Genomic DNA, 22,500 nt, shown 5'->3' with positions numbered 1-22,500 from the left:
TCTCTCTCTCTCTCTCTCTCTCTAATTTTATACGTAACTTGGAGTTATTTTATCACAAATGTTGAAACTTCCCCACCGTCTTTAAGAAAATAATCTATCTTTCGTTGGGCTCGGTATAATGCTGTATGAGTCACGGCCCATGAAACTTTAACCACGGCCCCCTTGGTGGCCTATGCTATATCACTGCCAGAAGCACGATTATGGCTAAATTTAACCTTAAACAAAATCTAAATTATTGAGGCTAGAGGGCTGCAAATTGGTACGTCTGTCGATTGAAAGGTGGATGATCAACGTACCAATTTGCAGATCACTAGCCTCAGTAGTTTGTAAGATCCGAGGACGGACAGAAAAACTGCGGACAGAAACAAGTGCGGACGGACAGAGAAAAACAGAAAACTAAAAAACTAGAAACCGCATGAAAGTATTTACGATGAGTTAACCTTACACAAATATCAAAGGGAGAGTCACTGGTTCGGTATGAAAGTTGTTCCCGGACAAGGAAATGCATCTTCGGTTCTTGACACTGCCACAGGTGGAGTGATACGAACTTAGAACAGGTATTTTTACGATGATACAGCATTGGTTCGTTACAGGGAGAAGCAATTGGCGGTTGGGACTGGTCAGGATTTGAAAGTGTCTGGAGACTTTTCGAGGCAGCCCAATGCCTGTCTGAAAAGTAAAGTATATCTCAGTTTAACCAGATCGCTGAGCTGATTAACAGCTCTCCTAGGGCTGGCCCGAAGGACTAGATATTCTGACGTTGCTAGGAACCAATTGGTTACTTAACAATGGGACCTATAGCTCACTGTGGGATCCAAACCACATTATGTCGCGAAATGAATTCCTAATCACCAGCAATAAATTCCTCTGATTCTGTGTCGGCAGAGCAGGGAAGCGAACCCGGACTACCATATAAAGCCTGTCTCCAGATCAGGTTCTTGCGACCTCGGTACAAGCCTCGTCCACCGAACACAGTGACTTCCATTCGACCTCGGATGAGCGTACTCAAAATTACAACACATAGTAAAGAAAATATATTAACCTTCCCGTCTTGCTGTTCCACTTCGTTGAAATTTCATCGTTACTTCAGAACAAGCTCCTGAGAGCATTTAGAAAGTAAACAATGAAAAACAAAACAGAAAGCAATGAGAGAGAGAGAGAGAGAGAGAGAGAGAATGCCACAATCAGAGGACAGATAAATTAATGTAAAGAAATATAGCACCTAAAAGACCCTGTACTAAAATTTAAATGCAACTGCTACATGAAACAAGAGAGAGAGAGAGAGAGAGAGAGAGAGAGAGAGAGAAAGAGAGAGAGAGAGAGAGAAGAAAAGGTAAATGAGTAAAACTGGGTCACAATCAGAGGATAGATAAATTGATATAAAGAGAGAACATATAAAGGAATGTTCCAGTATCTAAAAACAATTGACTACGACATGAAACCAGAGAGAGAGAGAGAGAGAGAGAGAGAGAGAGAGAGAGAGAGAGAATGACGCACCTTGAGGCGCCTAAGGAGGCAGGATAAAATCGTCTCCTATTTCAGGTGAAGAGAATTAGCTATGCAGATCACAGAAGGGGGAATTCCCCCAGACGAGGCTGTCCCGAATGGATACGGGACGCCCACCTTTAATGGACGGCGGTGTTCGGTGTTCGTGGTGGTGGGAAACCATGCAATACAGCATGAGAGAGAGAGAGAGAGAGAGAGAGAGAGAGAGAGAGAGAGAGGAGAGAGAGAGAAAACCATTTGCGTAAGGAGAATTTTCACCTGCGTCTCATCTCATCTTATATGAGAAAAAAATAATTTTTCCTTTTTTTAGTTTATAACTATTTACAATTTTTATTTATTTATTTATCTATTTATTTGTAATTCATTTCCGCAAACAGAATCTCCTTACGTCTTTTATATGACAGAATAGTTATCAAATGTTATGACCACGTAATTAAAATCATTTCTCTCAATTACTCTATAAAATGACCAAAACATCCCACCATGTTTTCTCATTAACATAATATGATACGACCCAAAATTCTTCCTGGATTCTCAGTCATACGATATACTCCCTCTCCCCCTCCAACCCCAGCCCCCTTTCACATTGTCACCTCGTATGGACCCACAAGGAAATGACGTCACAAACTGCCAGAGATCTTAATTCGCATTCGGGTTCACAAAAACAGTGCAAGAAAAAAAAAAAAAGTTGTACAGCCTTTGATAGAAATCACACGTCTACGAACCCTCGTACGAGCCAAAGAGGAAAAAACTCTCATGTACTCTGATACTTTCTCTCTCTCCTCTCTCTCTCTCTCTCTCTCTCTCTCTCTCTCTCTCTCTCCCTAATATTGGAATCTTGGAAGACAACCTCTGAAAAGAGTCAGTCTTGTGGAAAGGACGATGGCTGGTGATGCCTCCTCGTTCGTTCCTCCTCTCCCCCAGCCCTCTTATGAGACTCCCTCCCACCCTTTCATTTTCCTCCTCCTCCTCCTCCTCCACCTCTTCTTCTTCTTCTTCTTCTTCTTCTTCTTCTTCTTCTTCTCCAGGTAAAGGCATCGTAACCGTCCGGTTGTTGTGGAGCATTTTCACGGACACATCCGTCATAGGCCTCTGACACGCGCATAATTTGACTTATTGAATGCCACCTTTATATCTTTCTGATATTCTGACTATAATAGATTCACATCAACCGTGCATGTGATGTCTAGGCCCGTCCCTTACGACTCTCCTGATTGGCTGTTGATAAGTCAGTCGCAGGGCTGGAAACTCTCAGTCTCTCGAGAGAGTTCACATGCACGGTTGATGTGAATCTACTATAGCCGCCTTTACAAAGAACGTATTTATCTTAAAATTTTTCATGTATCTTTTATGCGCATGTTAATATTTATCATTCTTGATATTTTCTATCACTCAGACTTGCATGCACGCGACTCTATAATTGAAAATCTGGGCCTGTTTCAAAAATGAAAATTGGTGGCTGTGTCAGTCCGCATATATTGGTACCTTTTCCTCTGAATGGAAATGGGTATTTAGTCCGTCAGATAGAAGTAGGCACCTGTCTTCCTTGAAAAAAATGGGTACCACCTTCCCAGATAGAATTAGGAACTATCTTCCCATGTAGCCCTATACAGGTACCATCTTCCTAAATATAATGAAGTACCATCTCCATAGAAAGAATTAGGTACCATTTTCCGAAACAGAAATAGGTACCATCTTCCTAGATAGAATTAGGTAGCATCTTCTTAGACAGAAATAGGTACCCTCATCCAAGACAAATATAGGTATAATTTTTATACGCAAAAATTGGTGCCATCTCCCTAGGCAGAATTAGGTCGTACACAGATATGGGTAGTACCATCTTACTAGACAGAAATAGGTACCATCTCCACAGGAAGAATTAGGTACCATCTTCCTATACGGAATTAGGTAGCATCTTCCTAGACAGAAATAGGTACTATCTTCCTAGATAGAATTAGGTACCATATTCCTAGACACAAATAGTTACCATCTTCCTAGATAGAACTAGGTATCATTTCCATAGAAAGAATTAGGCACCATCTTCCTATACGGAATTAAGTACTATCTTCCTAGAGAGAATTAGGTACCATATTCCTAGACATAAATAGTTACCATCTTCCTAGATAAAAATAGGTACCATATTCCTAGACACAAATAGGTACCATCTTCCTAGACAGAAATGGGTACCATATTCGTAGACAGAAATAGGCATCAACTTCCTGGTCAGCAATAGGTATCAACTTCGTAGAGAAATATAGGCATCATTCTCCTACATAAAAATGGCTACCATCTTGCCAGACACAAATAGGTACCTTTCCACTAAGGTATTTACTTCAAACGGAAATCCCTGTCTCACTCGCATGGCAGAATCTGGTACCTCTAAGTATTTCTTTACAGAGGAACAGGTACCCGTCCTCTAAGACGGAAATACGATTCCATCTCTCGTAGAAAGAAAACCGTCTACCTGTCCCTAAATGGATTATGACACTTTATGATTGATGACCACGCCTAACGACCTGTCACTCGTCTGTCATTTTTGTAGGTGTCTCCTCCCCCGCCCCCAGCCCCCCCTCCCCTCCCCCCAAAAAATGATCGACCTTGGGCATCATTTTTTTAGAACTTAGGACCACCAACCTTACGGAGGGAAAGATAGTTGTTTTTAATGTCCTCAGGTCCGTTTTTTAAATTTTTATATTTTTTTCTAGTCCAACATCCTCTCGGTTTATTACCTAGTGTGTTTCTGTACTACACCCGACCCTACGTACACAAAATGCACTTCTTTGTTACTTTAAAAATCGTAATTTCTTGAGTTACTTTTGAAACTATAAACAAAAGGACTTCCTCAGATATTTTACAAACCATTAAAGGCTCCTTCCATGATAAACACACTACAAACAAAATTACATTAAAAATCGCCAACTGTATACAGATTACTAACGTTAAACAAATGAATTGTCTATCTATTTCTATCGTTAAACTGAAGAATCATTACAGATGGCTCTGGATATATGCATAAAACTCTAAATGAAAAGTCTGTCATAACTACTTGAAAAACAATTAACAACTTGGATACAAAGGTACAAATATATAAGGACTTATTTTAAAATCTTCCGCAGTCTTTTCAATACAAATCAAGTTCCAAAAGAAATCGAACCATTAGATCTTTAAGAAAAAAATAAATATTCCAAAACCATGGCTGATCAATTTGTTTAGCATTTATATGACTTCACGGCTACATAATAAAAAAATGAAGAGTAGATGATAAGATTCAATATAAGATATAAATACACCCATCTAATGCGTCCTTAAACTTCGTCTGTGTCCTCCATGTATCCATAAAGGGGGGGTCAACGTGGCCAAGACGATAGAGCATTGACCTTCCGATAAATGACAACCCCAATTTGAGTATTCCTCTGGTCAAGGAAAAAAAATAAATATATATATTTTCAACGCTTGGGAGATACTTTCCCTGGTTGGGGGAAGGGAAGGGGAGTTCTGTAAACTCTCCTGTCTTGTAAAACACACACACACATACACACACACACACACACAGCACGCAAGCAATCGTTACAGAGTTTAAGCAAACCTCTTGGCCCTGAACAGACCTCTTAGTTCTCAATAGGCCTCTTGGTTCTGAACAGACCTCTTGGTTCTGAACATACCTCTTAGTTCTCAATAGACCTCTTGGTTCTCACTAGACCACTTAGTTCTGTATAGACCTCTTGGTTCTCAATGGACCTCTTGGTTCTCTATAGACCTCTTGGTTCTCAATGGACCTCTTGGTTCTGAACAGAGCTCTTGGTTCTCAATAGACCTCCTGGTTCTGAACAGACCTCTTGGTTCTCAATAGACCCTTAGACATGAACAGACCCCTCTGTTTTGAACAGACCTCTCGGATATGAACAGACCTCGCGGATCTTAGGCGAGAGGCAATAGGTTACAGTACCGCCCAAGATGCCCACCCGAGTTATAACAACAGCAGAAACAATATTTTTTAATGACGGATCCTAAAACTTTCCTGATACAGAGGCAAGAGTGTATTCCAGGTCGGTCAAGATAATGTAACATGATACCAAAAATACACCATAATACTTTTATCTTTGGTACTTTCTTCTGTCTTCTGTTATCTTATATTTCCTTACAAGGGAACACACAGGAAAGCAAGACCAGTGGCTGGCAGCAGAGGAACACTCAAGTAAGGAGGAAGGATGAATCTGCTTACATCTAGACTAGATAAAATTGAAGTGTATCAGATTTAATATTAAAGGTACGTCTACATCTACCACTTAAACATTAAGATGTCTGACGTTGTAAGACACTGGTTGCAGGACACCTTTTTACTTGTGATATTCGATAGAGTTATCTGGTTACATGAGCTCAGAAGAAAATTAATACTATTTTTGTTAGTTATTAAATAAAAATGGGTGGATTTCTGGCTAATAGTCAAAGAGAGTTTTTGTTTTAGATATTAAAGAATGAAAGTCACTTGACAACAGCACAGAAGTACGAAACGAAAACAGTATCTGATTAAAAAGTTAACATTCCCTCCATTTGGAATCGTTAAATTCCTACTTTTCATCATTTGACTCTTTAAACAGGGACGGGAAATAACCGGATAGTCCCAATGAACGCATCTTGTTCCAAACCAGTGTCTTACAATAACAAATTCAAAATCCACATAAACGGACAAGGAAAGGACGGGATGGACCTCTCTTTTAACTCGGGAGATTGGAATCATGGGTCGGGGGAGATTAGGGATAGGAGGAGGAGGAGAGGAGGAGGATGGGAGAGGAAGGAGGAGGAGGAGGAGGAGGAAGAGTTTAAATCCCAGGGAGGGTTTCGTGGTTGGTTGAGGGAGGAGGGAGGTGGGGAATGGGGGAGAAAAAGGTCCGTGTCTCCCTCCTTAAAAACAAAAGCAAGAGAGGAAACCACGGGAAAGGAAGAGACGGGGGATAACGGGGAAGAATTTTAATGACTAAAAATTTTAAAGAATATATATATATATACAATATATGTATATAAAAAAGAGAGAAAGGGGATCCGCTGTGTACTTACCGCTGAGATAAGCGTTACCGTCCTCACTCAAATAATCGTCGTAGAAATCGGGTATGTCTTCTGAAATAGAGGGAAGAAAAGGGAGCAGATGTTAGTACACGACCTCAGGAAGATGACGGAGAGAGAGAGAGACAGAGAGAGAGAGAGAGAGAGAGAGAGAGAGAGAGAGAGAGACTACTACTACTCGATGATGGCTGCGGTGAGGTAAAACGTTCTAGGGTGGTTGATGGAGTTCAATGCTGGTTTCTGATGATAGCGGAGGGTGGGGAAAATGGATGTCCCGGGGTGGGGGGGAGGCTAATGATGCCGTTTGTCAGTGGGGTTTTTTGATGATGGAGGAAATGAAGTAGATGGAATAACTACGAGTGGAAGTAGAGAGAGATAACGATGAAGATGAAGATGGCCTTCGTGTTTGCGATGACGGATATACAAAGACTGAGGAAAATGACGTTGACTGTGGTCCTTGCGAGCTTAAATGCAATGATAAGGAAGCCTAAGAGATGTTTTGAATGGTGGAAAATTGAAAACGAGATCAATGATTGCAAATTAATGAAAATAATTTTGTTGGGAAAACGGAAGACTGGCATTATATGATGGCTGCTAGGCACTGCAGGTTGCAAGGAAGGTTGCTAGGCATTGCAGGTTGTAAAGAAGTTTGCTAGGTATTGCAGGTTGCAAAGAGGGTTGCTAGGCACTGCAGGTTGCAAGGAAGGTTGCTAGGCACTGCAGGTTGCAAGGAAGGTTGCTAGGCATTGCAGGTTGCAAAGAAGGTTGCTAGGCATTGCTGGTTGCAAGGAAGGTTGCTAGGCATTGCAGGTTGTAAAGAAATTTACTAGGCACTGCAGGTTGCAAAGAAGGTTGCTAGTTATTGCTGGTTGTAAAGAAGGTTGCTAGGCATTGCAGGTTGCAAAGAAGGTTGCTAGGCATTGCAGGTTGCAAAGAAGGTTGCTAGGCATTGCAGGTTGCAAAGAAAGAGAAATACTTGAAAACAAGTCTATGAAAATCAAGATTTTCAAAGCAGTTTTAACTGGGGAAAAATTTCGGTTAAATGTTTCATTTACACAATGTATATATATTATATTATATATATATAGATATATATATATATATATATATATATATAAATATATAAAAAGCCTAGGTTTGAGAATAATGTAAAAAGTTAAAACTGTAAAGTGCTTGAGCTACGTCTCGCAGACAAAAAAAAAAAAACAAAAAAAAACAACATCAAAGTGAAAGACTTTAAAATTCTATAACAATTTTGACAAGAAAGACTTGAAAAAAAACAGTTGTAGGGATTAAATTTACTAAAGATAAATTAGCTTAGAAAACTGAAAAATGTTTGTGAAAACACAAATAATGAAATAATTTCATAAGAAGTCGCTGAAATCATAATGTTAAGGACACGAACTTAAAACATTTTTATGACAGTTTTGGCAAGAAAAACTTCAATTCTTTTTTTTTTGTAGGGATTCAATTTACTAAAGATAAATTAGTCTAGAAAACTGGAAACTATTTGTAAAAAAAGTTATGAAATCAATTTCAGAAGAAACTACTGAAATCAGAATAATTAAGATACGAAGTATTATTTAGATGCAGCTTTGCAAGGAAACTGAAAGCACACCTAAGAATTGCAAAGGACTTATATGTTAGTTCTAACAGGAAAACTTGGGAGGCGAAGCAGAGATGAAAAATTTCTAATGTGGCTTCGAATGGATATTCGGAAATGTCCTCCAGGGATACAAAGTATTTTGAACAATTTCTATGAGGGGGGGGGGGGGGGGGGGGGGGGGATTTGAATCTCTTATAGGGACACATATACAACGGCGTTGTGCCGACAAATTTTAGTGTGTTGTAAGAAGGCAAGATAAGAAGCTGGTCAGGGAAAAAATGAATAAAAAAAGGTCGAAGAAGAAATGAGAACGAAAACAAGCAGGTATATTGGAATAAAAAAAAAAAAAAAAGGCTGGATATGGGGCAAAAAAAAAAAAAAAGGTCGAAGAAGGAAATGAAAATGAAACAAGCAGGTTTGTTGGAATAAATAAAAAAGGGCTGGTTATGGAAAAAAAAAAGGTAGAAGCAATGAGAATAAAAACAAAAAGGTTTGTTGGAATAAATAAATAAAAAAATAGGCTAGTATTAGAAAATAAAAGTCGAAGAAGTAATAAGAATAAAAACAATGTTGCTGATTGTGTGAAGGCTACTTATAGCCCAGGAAGCGATAATGAACGTGTAAAGAGAAGATAACCATTAAAGAAAGGAGAAATAATGATAACGTAGAATTAAAATGGTTAAAGTTAAGAATTAACGTACCATGGAAGAAAGACGGGAATAAATGAACATAATTTATGTTGCGGGAGAGATTTTGAAAGGAAGTAATGACTATATGATTACTGGCGATGATGATGATGATAATGGTGATGACAATGAAAAATGTATGAAAAGAAATGTATGATGTCAACAACAATAGACTAAAGGAGAAAATGATATAGAGAAGAAAAGAGAGAGAGAGAGAGAGAGAGAGAGAGAGAGAGAGAGAGAGAGAGAGATTGCCATAATTATTTTGAATTAAAAAGTAATTGGTTCTATCAGGAGGAAAAACTGAAAAATGAAAATGAACAGAAAATAAGAGAAAAACACACAACCGATAATGCTAATGTGCATTATGAGGTGAAGAATGTAACCAATAAGAATAATCATGAAAGATGATTAATGAGAGAAGAGGAATAAGCGTAAAAATGAAGATGAAAAATCAAAACAAAAATGCTGGTAAGTATTAAATGTCAGAAATAGTAAAAAAAAAAAGAAAAGTGTCCACACTACTTGGAAATTCTTGAAAAAATACAATAAAACAGGACGCTAAAGAGGCAGGATTATCATGAAACGAGAGAGAGAGAGAGAGAGAGAGAGAGAGAGAGAGAGAGAGAGAGAGAGAGAGCTCTTCAAAGAAGACAAAACTGACACTGGAATGAGAAAAATATAGAAAATGAAATACAAAAAAAAACAGGCAATTTGAAAGTTGGAGAAAATGTAATACATGAAAAGATGAAATGCTAAAGTAAGAGAAAATGTAATACATGAAAAAATGAAATGAGAAAGTAAGAGAAAATGTAATACATGAAAAATGAGATGAGAAAGTAAGAGAAAATGTAATACAAAAAAACATGCAATGAGAAAGATGGAAATAATGTAATACATGAAAAAATGTGATGAGAAAGTAAGAGAAAATGTAATGTATGAAAAATGTAATGAGCAAGTAAGAGAAAATGATACATGAAAAACAAGTGATTAGGAAAAAGTAATGTTGAACTAATGACAACTACTCAAAGACAAAAATCACTGTATTTGCCCTGAGACAAAGACAAGTCAGGTCTACGAATTTATTTCCTTTCATATCTACAACGAAACATCACAAAACCATAAAAAAAGTTTTCTTACCTACAGCCATAAGCAATATAAAAATATAAAAGCCCCTTCCTGTCTCTTTATGATGACCGGTAGTTGGAAAAAAAAAAAAAAACACATCCACTGATCCAGAAAAAAGACACACAAAAAAACAATGATCTCCCTCCACGGAGATAAACACACAAGAGTAATTCACACTATAAAAAAAAGACATTTGATGGTTAGGGGACAAGATAGAAAAAATAAACATTAGAAAAATACCTGATGGTTAAAGAGAAACTGAAAAAATCTAAAGACTCCTGGATTGTTATCTGAGAGAGAGAGAGAGAGAGAGAGAGAGAGAGAGAGAGAGAGAGAGAGAGAGAGAGAATATTTTTAAGTTAAAAAACACCAAGAAACACGAGAGAAAGGAATCTTCTGAGAGAGAGAGAGAGAGAGAGAGAGAGAGAGAGAGAGAGAGAGAGAGAGATAATATCTGTTAAGATAGCTAACACTAAGAAACACGAGAGAACAGAAATCCTGAGCTGCGTCCGTCACCTCAGGTTTGACCTGAGAGGTCATTTCAATCGCCTTAACCTTACCTCTGAGCCGCCTTCATGATCGGCGCCCACCCACTCTCTCTACAGCCGTACGGTTTTGGTTTTCACCCAGATATTGAAAACGTTAAAAAAAAGGAGTGAAGGGTACAACGAACGAGCAGAAGAAAAAGGGAGGAGCTTATCCAAAGGTGTTAAAAAATCTGATTTTTTAAAATTTATTTTTTTTACAAGAGTGAATGGAATACACATGAGAGGGGACAGTTAATGCATTCAACATTCCACTGGGGATGTTAGGACATTCATGTTACAGCAACAAATGTTACCGGTTACATCACTGCATTACAGGGAGAGGTGGGAGCAATACCGTCTTGTTAGGGAAGTTGTTGTAAACACATCACAGGCAGGTTGAATACAAGTTAACGACTTATTGCCATTCCTAACCAGTGCGTCACATGATTATCTAGCACTAGTCAATGATTCGTTCTTCACTGTTCTCAACATGTTTGCCACTTGTATACAACAAGTTGCTGACATGTTTGACTTTCGCTAACTTATTGCAAACAAGTTGAATACAAGTTATTATAAGTCCTAACCAGTGTTTCACATGATTATCCAGCGTTAGCCAATGATTCAGTCTCTACTGTTCTCAACATGTTTGCAACTTGTATGCAACAAGTTGCTGACATGTTTCACTTTCGCTAACTATTAGCAAACAAGTTGACAAGTTATTGGAAGATTATCCACCATTAGCCAATGATTCAATCTGTAATTACAGTTGCTGACATGTTCTCAACATATTTGCAACTTGTATGCAACAAGTTGCTGACATGTTTCACTTTAGCTAACCAATTGCAAACAAGTCGACAAGTTATTGGAAGTCCTAACCAGTATATCACACGATTATCCACCATTAGCCAATCTCTAATTACGGTTGCTGACATGTAAGCAATAAATTGCTAACATTATTTTACTTGTTTGACTGTCGCTAACTTGTCACAAACATCACAAACAGGCTGAATACAATTTAATGACTAATCTGTAGCCCTAACCAGCGCTTCATACAATTATCCAGAACTGACCAAAGATTCACTCGCCACAATGGGTTTTCATGTTTTACCGTAGCGTGGACGCAAACTTATCAATAGCAGTAGCAACATTTTACTGACGTCCAAGTGGAGAATTAAGGTTTCAATAAAAATAGCATATATTATATATGCTCTATTAGTAGTAGTATTCGTAGCAAAAAGGAAAGGGGGAAGAAGCGCTTTCATGCAATCAAACCTTTTTTATTTCTGAGATGGACAAAGTGACGCCCGACTTCTCCTTCATCTCATGACAACCAAAGGCTAAGTAAGATAAGATCCGAGGATATTTGCTAAGAAAGCTGCAATAGTTGAAAGGTTGGTTAAAACCAAAGGGACGTTCATTCACTACATCGGCCCGCTCGTTGCCCAAGTGAATGTATTCAACGAGCTGGGAAAGTTTCGATTGATGGATGATCTCCTGAACAAATGAGAGATATAATAAAAACAAGTAAAAAATGAGCCGAAGTGCCTTCTGCGCAATCGAGTTTTCTATACAGCGTGTAGTGCTGCATGAGCTGCGGCCCATGAATCGTTCAGCCACGGTCCGTTGGTGGTCTGTCCTATAGCGTTGCCACTCTCACGATTATGGCTATCTTTAACCTTAAATAAAATATAAACTACTGAGGCTAGACGGCTACAATTTGGTATGTTCGATGATTGGAGGGTGGATGATCAACATACCGATTTTCAGCCCTCAAGCCTCAGCAGGTTTTAAGATCTGAAAAAAGTGCGGACAGACAGACAATGCCGACATAATGGTTCTTTTTTCAGGAAATTAAAACCTGTAAATTATAGTGAGAGAGAGAGAGAGAGAGAGAGAGAGAGAGAGAGAGAGAGAGAGAGAGAGAATGCACTTGAAAACAATATAATCTGCCATATAGATGATGATGTAATTATGTAAAGTTAAATGGGAAAATATTTCTATGGCAATCCCACACGCTCCGGAAACAAGCTACATTGATGAATGAATGATGAATAAAGACATTGTACATTCCCAGATTAATTCAATCTTCAGGAATTAACATTCTGATTTTATGAGAAGTTCTTATAAACACCTGCATACTTTTTATCACAAGATCTATAAAACACTCGGTATTTTTTGACAATGCAAAATCACGGGTTTATTTGAAAGTGAATTGAATTCTTAATTCTTACCGCAAACAATAATAATAAGTTCGAATGCCTTTGTTTCATAAAAGACGAACACCAAACGCCATCCAATCCCTCACCACCACAGACGGAGAAAAAAAAAAAAGAAAAAAAAAAAAAAAAAGAGAAAAAAAGTCCTTTCAAGATGCGCAATTAACCCTGAGACGAAACAGTTCCCCGAGTTGAAGGGCCGCCCCATTCACTTGTTAAAAAGATCTTCTGTATTTTTGACCGAGGATTCTGGAGGACATCTCTAGGTATCAATTGCCTCCTGCGGTAAAACGCCTATACTAACGGCTGCCAAAGCCCCCCCCCCCCAATCCCCCAAACCCCCCCCCCCCCCCCCCCCCACAGCGGCTAAAGTCCAACAAAAAAAAAAATACGCGGTAGGGCCTGTCCTCCTCCAGTAGACCGGTCTGTATTCAGGGTGGTGTCCTTTGAGGTATATAGGAAGGAGTCTCTCTTCTCTCCCTTTGGGGAATTCTTTCAGGATACGACGACAAGATGTCTTTCAGGACGTGCCTACTACAGGGTGTCATCTCCTGAAGCATGGCTACAGGGTGTCCTGTTAGAGCTAGAAATACGGCGTCTTGGAACACAACACATTTCAGGGGGTATCTAGACAGCATATTCCCTTTTCCCCATCTCCCCTCCCCACCCCTCTACCCTAACCAACACGAGGTGTCTCAGAACACAGCCATACAGAAATGAATACGACGTTGCTCTTTCAAAGAATCTATAGGGTGTCTCATCACCACATAAATACAGGGTGTTCCTTTAGAACACAGTTACACAAAAGTGGTATTAAATCTGCTCTGAAGCTGATTTTGTATCACACAGTTACACGATTTGAAAGGACAGCCACAGGATTCAATTTCAAAATGACTACAGGTTGGTTTTTGAGAGCATAATGGCAGCGTATCCTTCCGGAATTTAGCTACAGGGTGTAATTTGTTATATTTATTTTCTAATTCCTGACTATCATTTCCCGTGGTATCGCTTATATACATATATATATATATATATATATATATATATAATATATATATATATATATATATATATATATATGTGTGTGTGTGTGTGTGTGTGTGTGTGTGCGGTGTGTGTGTGGCGTGTGTGTGTGTGTCCAAGGAACGTCCGTTAACCTGGGAATTGGCCAATTGTGGAGTGTCACTTCCAGGCAAGATATGGGCGTAGGGTTTACGCCCTCATCCCAAGATGCTTTAGAAAACGGGGAAGCGGAAAACCTAAAAGAAATAATGGTATTTTTGAAAGGACAAAAATTTGTCGTCACACCAAAAGAGGAAAAGGGATATAAAAAAAGCGTACACAAAAGGTTTCTATAAATACCAGAACATAGAAGGGGCATTTGCCTGAGGTCAGGTCGTATCGCTGAGAGAACCCAGGGTCAGCGCTATATTCAATGGCGTCCATTTTTCCTGACAAAACCTACAGATATCTCTATACACTTTAAAAGATACATGAAAGAGAGAGAGAGAGAGCCTCAACCAGAACCGAATGACGTCATTGGAGGGATGGATAAGTATTATTATTTTTTCTTTTTATTGAGAAAAAACTGTCGAAAGGAGGTCAGTGTCCTACCCAAGACAGCTTGAGGTCAAGCCATGTCAAGCAATGGTAGGAGTGCTGTGTTCCCTTATCATTGCAGATCGAGTGACCTTTCACATATTGAACTTTGAAAGCAGGGGATGGATGGACTGTTCCTTCCCCCCCCCCCCACCCACTCTCTCTCTCTCTCTCTTCCCTCTACCCCCTCCCCTCCCCTCCCCCTCCCCCACCCAGAACATTCTGCCCTCGCTGCCATGACGGATAATATCCACTGGAGCATACATTTTAGAACAGCGACAGGGATGCTGAACTGCGACTGAGAGAGAGAGAGAGAGACTCTTCGTTTTTATTTATTATGTAGTTTATATAAAATCATATATATATATATATATATATATATATATATATATATATATCTATATATATATATATATATATATATATATTATATATATATATATAGATATATATATATATATATATATATTATATATATATATATATATATATATATATATATATATATATATATATATATATTATATTATTATATATATATATTGAGATACACACCTCTTACCAAGTACGTGATCCACTGCTTAAAACAGTAGATGGAAAATAACTTATTGAAAAAAATGGGTTCAGATTCCTCTATCCTGGTGGGGTGACAAACCCGAGACCTATGGCTAGAGAGAGAGAGAGAGAGAGAGAGAGAGAGAGAGAGAGAGAGAGCAAATCGGGCAAAATTAGCAATCAGCATCTTGTTGAAACAGCAAATGGAGCAGAGATATAGTTGCGATACTATCATTAAATTTCGTCTTCTAAATGCTACGATAATCCATTGGAGAAAAACAAAAGACTTACACATTTAACTAACTAGGAAGGTTTTACAGGTTTCTGCTTATTTATAGCTGACTTTCATGCATGTGCTTTTGTTTGATTAACGAGACTGGTCAATGACTATCCCAAAAATGCAAAATACAAAAATAAGGCACCAAGACGAACATATCAAATGCTTTCGTTTACTTCCTGTACGAGATACGAGACACGTCACACGGACAGACCTAAGAAGCTGTATCAACAGTTCGCCTCCCCCACCCCCTCCCTCTTACATAAAGATTTCTTCTCGAAAAGGGGGTTAAGGGGAAACCTGTCATCCTTTCCTTTCTCCCCTCCCCTTCCTCCCTCCCTCCCTTCCCTGGGAGTCAATGTTTACCGTCCTCAAAGCCACATGTTCTGTCGAGGAATTGGAAGTTTACAACGCGATAGAAACTTCCCCCTACCTGTCCTGAAATATCTCTCTCTCTCTCTCTCTCTCTCTCTCTCTCTCTCTCTCTCTCTCTCTCTCTCTCTTCCGCCTTATTGGATAGGAGGGACAGTGTGGGAGGGGGGAATGGCCTTCTGTTCTGTTTCAAGATCTTCTGAAGATTTGTGTTTGCTCTAGGAAGAGTCGATGAAGTGTGTGTGCGTGTGCGTGTGCGTGTGTGTGTGTGTGTGTGTGTTTTATAAGAGGGACTGCACATGGAAAACATTCTCTTGGTTTTAAAACACATATAAAACTACGCAAATGATCAAATGAATACGCAATTTCTTTCCACAAAAGATTTTACATGAACAATCATTCAAACACCGGGGTAGGATGACGTATTGAAAACGTGATGCTGTTTCTGATAAGTCTCTAAACTTCCAAGAGAAATAGAAGGCCAGAGAGAGAGAGAGAGAGAGAGAGAGAGAGAGAGAGAGAGAGAGAGAGAGAAAACAAAAGAAGTTATCTCAAATCGTTCAAAACGAAAGGAAATCAGACATTTCAATTTAATATTCGGAAAGTTCAAACGTCTTAAGATTTCGATAAAACTACCAACACAACAGCATCTTTTAGCATGATTGTTTGTTTGTATGGTGTTTTTACGTTGCATGGAACCAATGGTTATTCAGCAACGGGACCAATGGCTTTACGTGACTTCCGAACCACGTCGAAATACACATATCTCACACCTCAGTGGAATACCCGAGAATCGAACTCGCAGCCACCGAGGTGGCAGACCAAGACCATAACGATCACGCCACTGAGGCGCTCCTTTAGCATGATAATGAATAAATATCTCAATCTTATCAATAATATCATCAATCTGATCTAGACGACGTCAGTGTACGATCGGAACAATAAACAGAACTCGATAGGAAGGTCACGCGGAGGTGGATGTTATCACCCAGGGCGAATGGCAGGGGTTATGGCTCTCACAGTTTACTCAGCTGACAGGAATGAGAGAGAGAGAGAGAGAGTACACCATATAGCAGCGGTTCCCAACCAAGGTTCCGTGGAACCCTGCCTGGGGTTCCTCATTCCATCATCAGGGGTTCAGCAAGAAGTCTTGAAATAAATTATGTATTGCAAATGATGTTGATCAGAATTTACACAGCTCGAATAACAGTGGTATATATTATATGATTTACATCAAGTAATATATATATATATATATATATATATATATATATATATATATATATATATATATATATATAGCCTGTATATAAAGGTTCCCTAGGATATGAAAAATCGTTTCAGAGGTTCCTTGCAGGCATAAAGGTTGGGAATCACTGCAATATAGGCTGAATGCCAAGCGCCGGGACCTATGGGGTTATTCAGCACTGGAAAGGAAATTTAAAGTCGGAGGTGTGAAAGGTGCAACAGGAGGAAAACCTCAAAAAAGCCGCTGCACTATGAAATAATTGTTAGGAGAGGGTGGATAGCAAGATGGAAGAAAGATAATATGAACGGAGGTACGGAAAAGTAATGATGAAGGGGGTTGCAGCTAGGGGCACGAGGGGACGATGCAAAGAGAAAGGCGAAGTTAACCATTTTCTTGCTACAAACCAAAGTATTATTATTATACATTATTATTATTATTATTATTATATTCAGTAGATGAAAGTAAGCGGGGATGAAGGGTAATATAGAAGGAAGAGATGCCACTCATTAAAAAAGGATAAAAAACCAATCATTTAAGGAAGAGATTGAAATGTATTCAAATACAAGGAGATTAAATCTACAATAACAAACTTTTTGAAACTTGTGGATTTCTGGCTTTCCAAAGCTTTGAGGCCACAGATATGTCAATTTATTAGCTATGAACTTCATATCATATACAGGAGGCGAAGACCCTTTTATTTGTAACATGTCTAGGAATGACCTCAAAGATACAATCACAGACTTAAATACAAATTAGTTGCCTTATAGACATATTCTTTGTATATGAATGTTTAATGTTTTGTGAATAAATTTTTGTTTACCAAAGGTTTGAATGTGGTCAGTTGCCGCCCTGTATAATACTTTAATTGTCTTGTCCCTGTGTCTGAGCAGTTGGGCTTAATCTTTTTGTTCTTAAATTGTACCCATGTTTATGTTAGTTTCGCGACTCTTCCTTGTCCTCTTAGTTTCTCATGTATGTCAGTAATTCTGCTAAGTAAAGGACGTTGAGTCGAAAGATCTTGCAGCTACTCCAGTGTTTCACTTTCTTTCCGTGGCTTATACCATATATATATATATATATATATATATATATATATATATATATATATATATATATATATATATTGTATATACGTTATACATATGAACTTCAAAATATATACTACAATAAGCAACACCGTATATATATATATATATATATATATATATATATATATATATATATATATATATATATATATATATATATATATATATAAGTACAATTATAATACCCATTTTGCATCGTCCGTAAGAAAGAAGTACATGAAGAAGACGAAAAAAAACGACATAAAAAACTAATAAGAAGAATAGAAGAGGACCAAGAAGAAATCTAAAAAAAATGTAATAATAAGAAAATAAAAAATGCAGAGAGCAGAGCATGATCATTATTCAATGCTCAGACCGCTTTCCAAACAACCTTCGATCAGAAACCGCAGATATATATATATAGTTTTTTCTATTCATCATCATCATCGACAACGACGCCAGGAAGATGTGTGGGTGGGTTGGCGGTGAGAGGGGGAAAGAAGGGGGAGCAGGGGTGGGGGGGGGGGGGGGGGGGGGGGGGGGGGGGGGGGGGCTGCTGGGCGGCGAAAGGCGGGAAACAAGCCATTTATAACCTTTTATCAGCGAACGGCTTAGTAATTTTTTTTTTGTTTTTATTTTTGTATTTTTATTTTTTTTTACGTTTTGGCCTCACGTTCGGACAATAATGATTTCCACGTTATACGTTTGTTATATAGATATGATCCATATAGTTATATATATATATATATATATATATATATATATATATATATATATATTATATATATATTATATATATATATGATATTCATCAATGCAGTATCAATCAAGCTATAAATTCATATATATATATATATATCTATATATATCTATTATATATATATACGTATATATATATATATATATATATATATATATATATATATATATATATATGTATATATATATATATATATATATATATATAATATATATATATATATATATATATATATATATATATATATATAATATGTCTCCCAGTTCTTGTCTTCAGATTCTTATAAAGGGGGTGAGGGTACTATACCACACCCGAAATATATACATAATATATATATATATATATGTATACTGTTATATATAGTTACACTTTTCTTCTTCATTTTTTCATACCCGTGAGCGTCATGATAGAAACAGCGGCCCCGTCCAGGGAATTTTAACGAGGAGCTCCTACAGCTGACTGACCTGGTCTAACCTGAGGTCCGTTTTCCTTCGTTAGGGAAGAGAGGTTCTTAGATGTGTCACTCCTTCTGCCTCTCTCTCTCTTTCTCTTTCCTGAAGCTGTCTGTCTGATCTGACTAGAAATCTTTTTTTCGTAATTCGGGAATAACGGAATATAGGGTCGTATAGCCTATAAAGAGATAGAGCTGATGTGAATATTGGCCTTTGAAAATATGGGAGTATTATTATTATTATTATTATTATTATTATTATTCGTAGAAGACCCTCTTTCAAGCATGTTCTATTTGAAGGAGATTGCTGCTTCAGCTGCATTTATTTTCATAGAAGTTCTTTTCTATTCTTCTTATTACGGCTTTTAACAATATTATTGAGGTTGGCAACTAACACGCCTATCGGATACATATGAAAAGATCAATGAATTTTATGAAATTTATATAAATATATTATTATTATTATTAGTATTATTATTATTATTATTATTAACTTTTTTTCGGTTTATCACAGTCATCCTATTCAACAGGGAGTTTTTTTTATTTATTATATGTGGTTCAGAGTTGCATCCTGCCTCCTAATAGTCCATCGTTTATCTAGTAGCACACTCATCTGCATGAGTCCTGGGGCTACTTTCTAGTATGTAAGTTTATTATTATTATTATTATTATATTATTATTATTATTATTATTATTATATTAAAAGTAATCGCTGCCTTAGCTACGTTAATTTTGATAAAGGTTCTTCTCTATTTTTCTAATTATAGTTTTTTCTCATTGTTGCTTAAACTGGAGAGCAACGCACAAAGGTGCCAAGGAATCAATGAATTTTACCTTTAATAAACACTACGGGATATACCCAGAAAATTTGACTACCGCCACCGGCAATTCTAATAGAATTAAGATCGACTTTGACAATTACCTATTTGAGACATGCCAACCTTCGATGCGTTGCTCACCGTTTAAGTTTAGCAACAATGAGAAAACTATAATTAGAAAAATAGAGAAGAACCTTTATAAAATTAACGCAGCTGAGGCAGCGATTACTTTTAATACACATGTTTAAAAGAGGGTTTACTTCCAGCATATTATTATTAGTTATATTATTATTGGTGAAGAATCCACAATATTGCAGGTGTACATATACATATTATATATATATATATATATATATATATATATATATATATATATATATATATATATATATAAACGCATACACATATATAAATATACATGCATAGAGATACATACAAACATGAATACACACTGTGTGAGACTAACGAGCCATGGGACGAAAATGAATTTTAAATTCGCCAAGTCTCAGGTAAAGTAAATGATGAGAGGAAAAACTTCGAGGAAAGAGAACTCTCTCTCTCTCTCTCTCTCTTGCACGTCTTAGAAAAGTGAAAAGAGCAGACGTAGCTTCATCAGCTCTTCAAGAAGCAGAACGTCGCAAAAATGTATAGGAATCTGAATCGTAAACTGAAATATTTGCAAAATAGTTGAAAAAAAATAAGCAAGAAAATCCGCTGCGCAAACACCTTATCAAAAGTCGCCGAGTAGTCGAATCTGATGATCAAAGCCTTACAGGGCGATCAGACTTGGAACTGGATATTTTCCTTGTATTTATCGGGTCCGGGCAAGAACGGGCATTAAGTGTTCACTCCGACTGGCTTTGGCTCTTATTTATATATGTCGTAAATACAAAATCACTCAAGACGGGCGATGAACACGTACTGTGACTACGACGATTCAGCACCAAAAGAAGGCTTCCCAAGTGCTCTCTCTCTCTCAGTGAATTATTATAGATGAATTCTAAATAAGTAAATATATATAAGCTGGCTGCTACAGACAAACTGACCCCTTACAACATCATCCAGAATCTCGCGCAAGATTTTTAGGCTTACATACAGAGCAGTTCTCGGCTCAAGTGCTCAGATACAACTGAGAAGCAAATATCTCAGGAGAGAGACTTAGGATATGTCACACAATAATTATGAAGTAAACGAACGGTTTTATTCAAACATTATGAAGCATATACGCTTGTTTCAAGATAGTACTGCTGGAATATCTACCAGAAAGAGGATGGAGTTGAGGTGAGTTTACGGCCTGTAGGTATCTACAAACAATACAACCTTTCAATGGCTACAATTTGACTTATTTAAACTCAAACGTTGCTAAATACAGTGAATTCTCTCTCTATAATTATACAATATGACAAAGAAAGATGATAGAGCATCTATATTGCCAGAGAGACCTACTATCACACGCACACATACGGAAAGTGACAGATGGTAGGTGTGGGTGATGGTAACTAAGCAATCTTTGGGTTTCCAAGGAGATGTTGACAGCACACCAACACGCGCAGCCACGTTGGCTGATGAATATTCTCTCTCTCTCTCTCTCTCTCTCTCTCTCTCTCTCTCTCTCTCTGTAGTGCTTCGCTGACGGGAACGCCAAAAACAGACTCGCATAAACGCGAAACAAAATAAGATCGTAACCCGAGAAACCATTTCGTCAAGACAAAAATGGCAGACTGCATCATCTCCTCCTTCTTCTTCCTCGTTCAACTACCGGTGAGATGACGTCAGCGAACTTCATCAATTCCATATGCTCGTTAATTGAAGCACCGACTTCACAACCTCGCAACCAGCAACCAGATGCCTGCATCGACAAAGGGGATGGGGAAGAGGCGGGGTGGAAGAGGAGGTAGGTGGAATCCGCTGCGTTACCTAAGCAACCAGATTGATGATATACCTTCGTTGGTACGACACCACGGGGAGAGCCAGCGAGTGAGTGAGTGAGTGAGGGCGGCTGCTGCTGCTGCTGCGGCCACCACTTCGCTTTGCAAAATAACCTGATGAATTCTTTTAACCAAAACATACGTAAATAACTATCCATCGCCGTCACCATCTTGGAAAAGGGGCATTCATAAAAAATTGCCAGTGAATTTCCTCGCCGTGGAGTCAAGTCATGGCGAGGTGAGGTGCGGGGTTCCACTTTAAACTACTTGCATGTCAGCATTAGCTCAAACCGTCACACACACTGCCATCCCCGAGAGAGCCGAGAAGCGCCATTCCGCACCGACTCGGCCGGCATATATCCAACCAGCTGCGCTCAGTGGAAATCGGCGTCTTTTCCTATCTCCCGCTGGCATTCGGTCGTTCAGAGTGGTTTCTACGTATTCGGACCCACAAGAATATTTACATTTGAACCCCGGGGCTTGTATTAAACACGGCGAAATACCTTTAACCTCCCCAGGGGCTTATATGAACACGGCGAAATACATTTGTCTCCCGCGGCTTGTACTAAACACGGCGAGATACATTCGACTCCCAGGGGCGTGTACTAAATGCTGCAAAATACAATACATTTGACGCCCCGCCCCCCAGGGGCTAGTACTAAACACGGAGAAATACATTTGACATCAATGGGCT

At 38.2% G+C, this 22,500-nt stretch overlaps 1 protein-coding gene across 28 annotated transcripts in view; it reads right to left on the bottom strand.

The window, feature by feature from the left end:
* LOC135217022 (disintegrin and metalloproteinase domain-containing protein 23-like) overlaps positions 1 to 22,500 on the bottom strand; it is a 613,617-nt gene that overhangs the window by 271,027 nt on the left and 320,090 nt on the right. For 27 of the 28 annotated variants that reach the window (XM_064252608.1, XM_064252615.1, XM_064252618.1 and 24 more), the window contains one exon: positions 6,562 to 6,624. In XM_064252608.1, the coding sequence (XP_064108678.1) occupies positions 6,562 to 6,624 (63 nt within the window). The remainder of the gene's footprint in view (positions 1 to 6,561; positions 6,625 to 22,500) is intronic. The other variant, XM_064252595.1, reaches the window with a different exon arrangement.

This window comes from Macrobrachium nipponense, chromosome 7 (genome assembly GCF_015104395.2).
Source record: "Macrobrachium nipponense isolate FS-2020 chromosome 7, ASM1510439v2, whole genome shotgun sequence".
NCBI lineage: Eukaryota > Metazoa > Arthropoda > Malacostraca > Decapoda > Palaemonidae > Macrobrachium > Macrobrachium nipponense.
The sequence above is the reverse complement of the archived record's forward strand: the minus strand, read 5'-3'. Positions and strand labels throughout refer to the sequence as shown.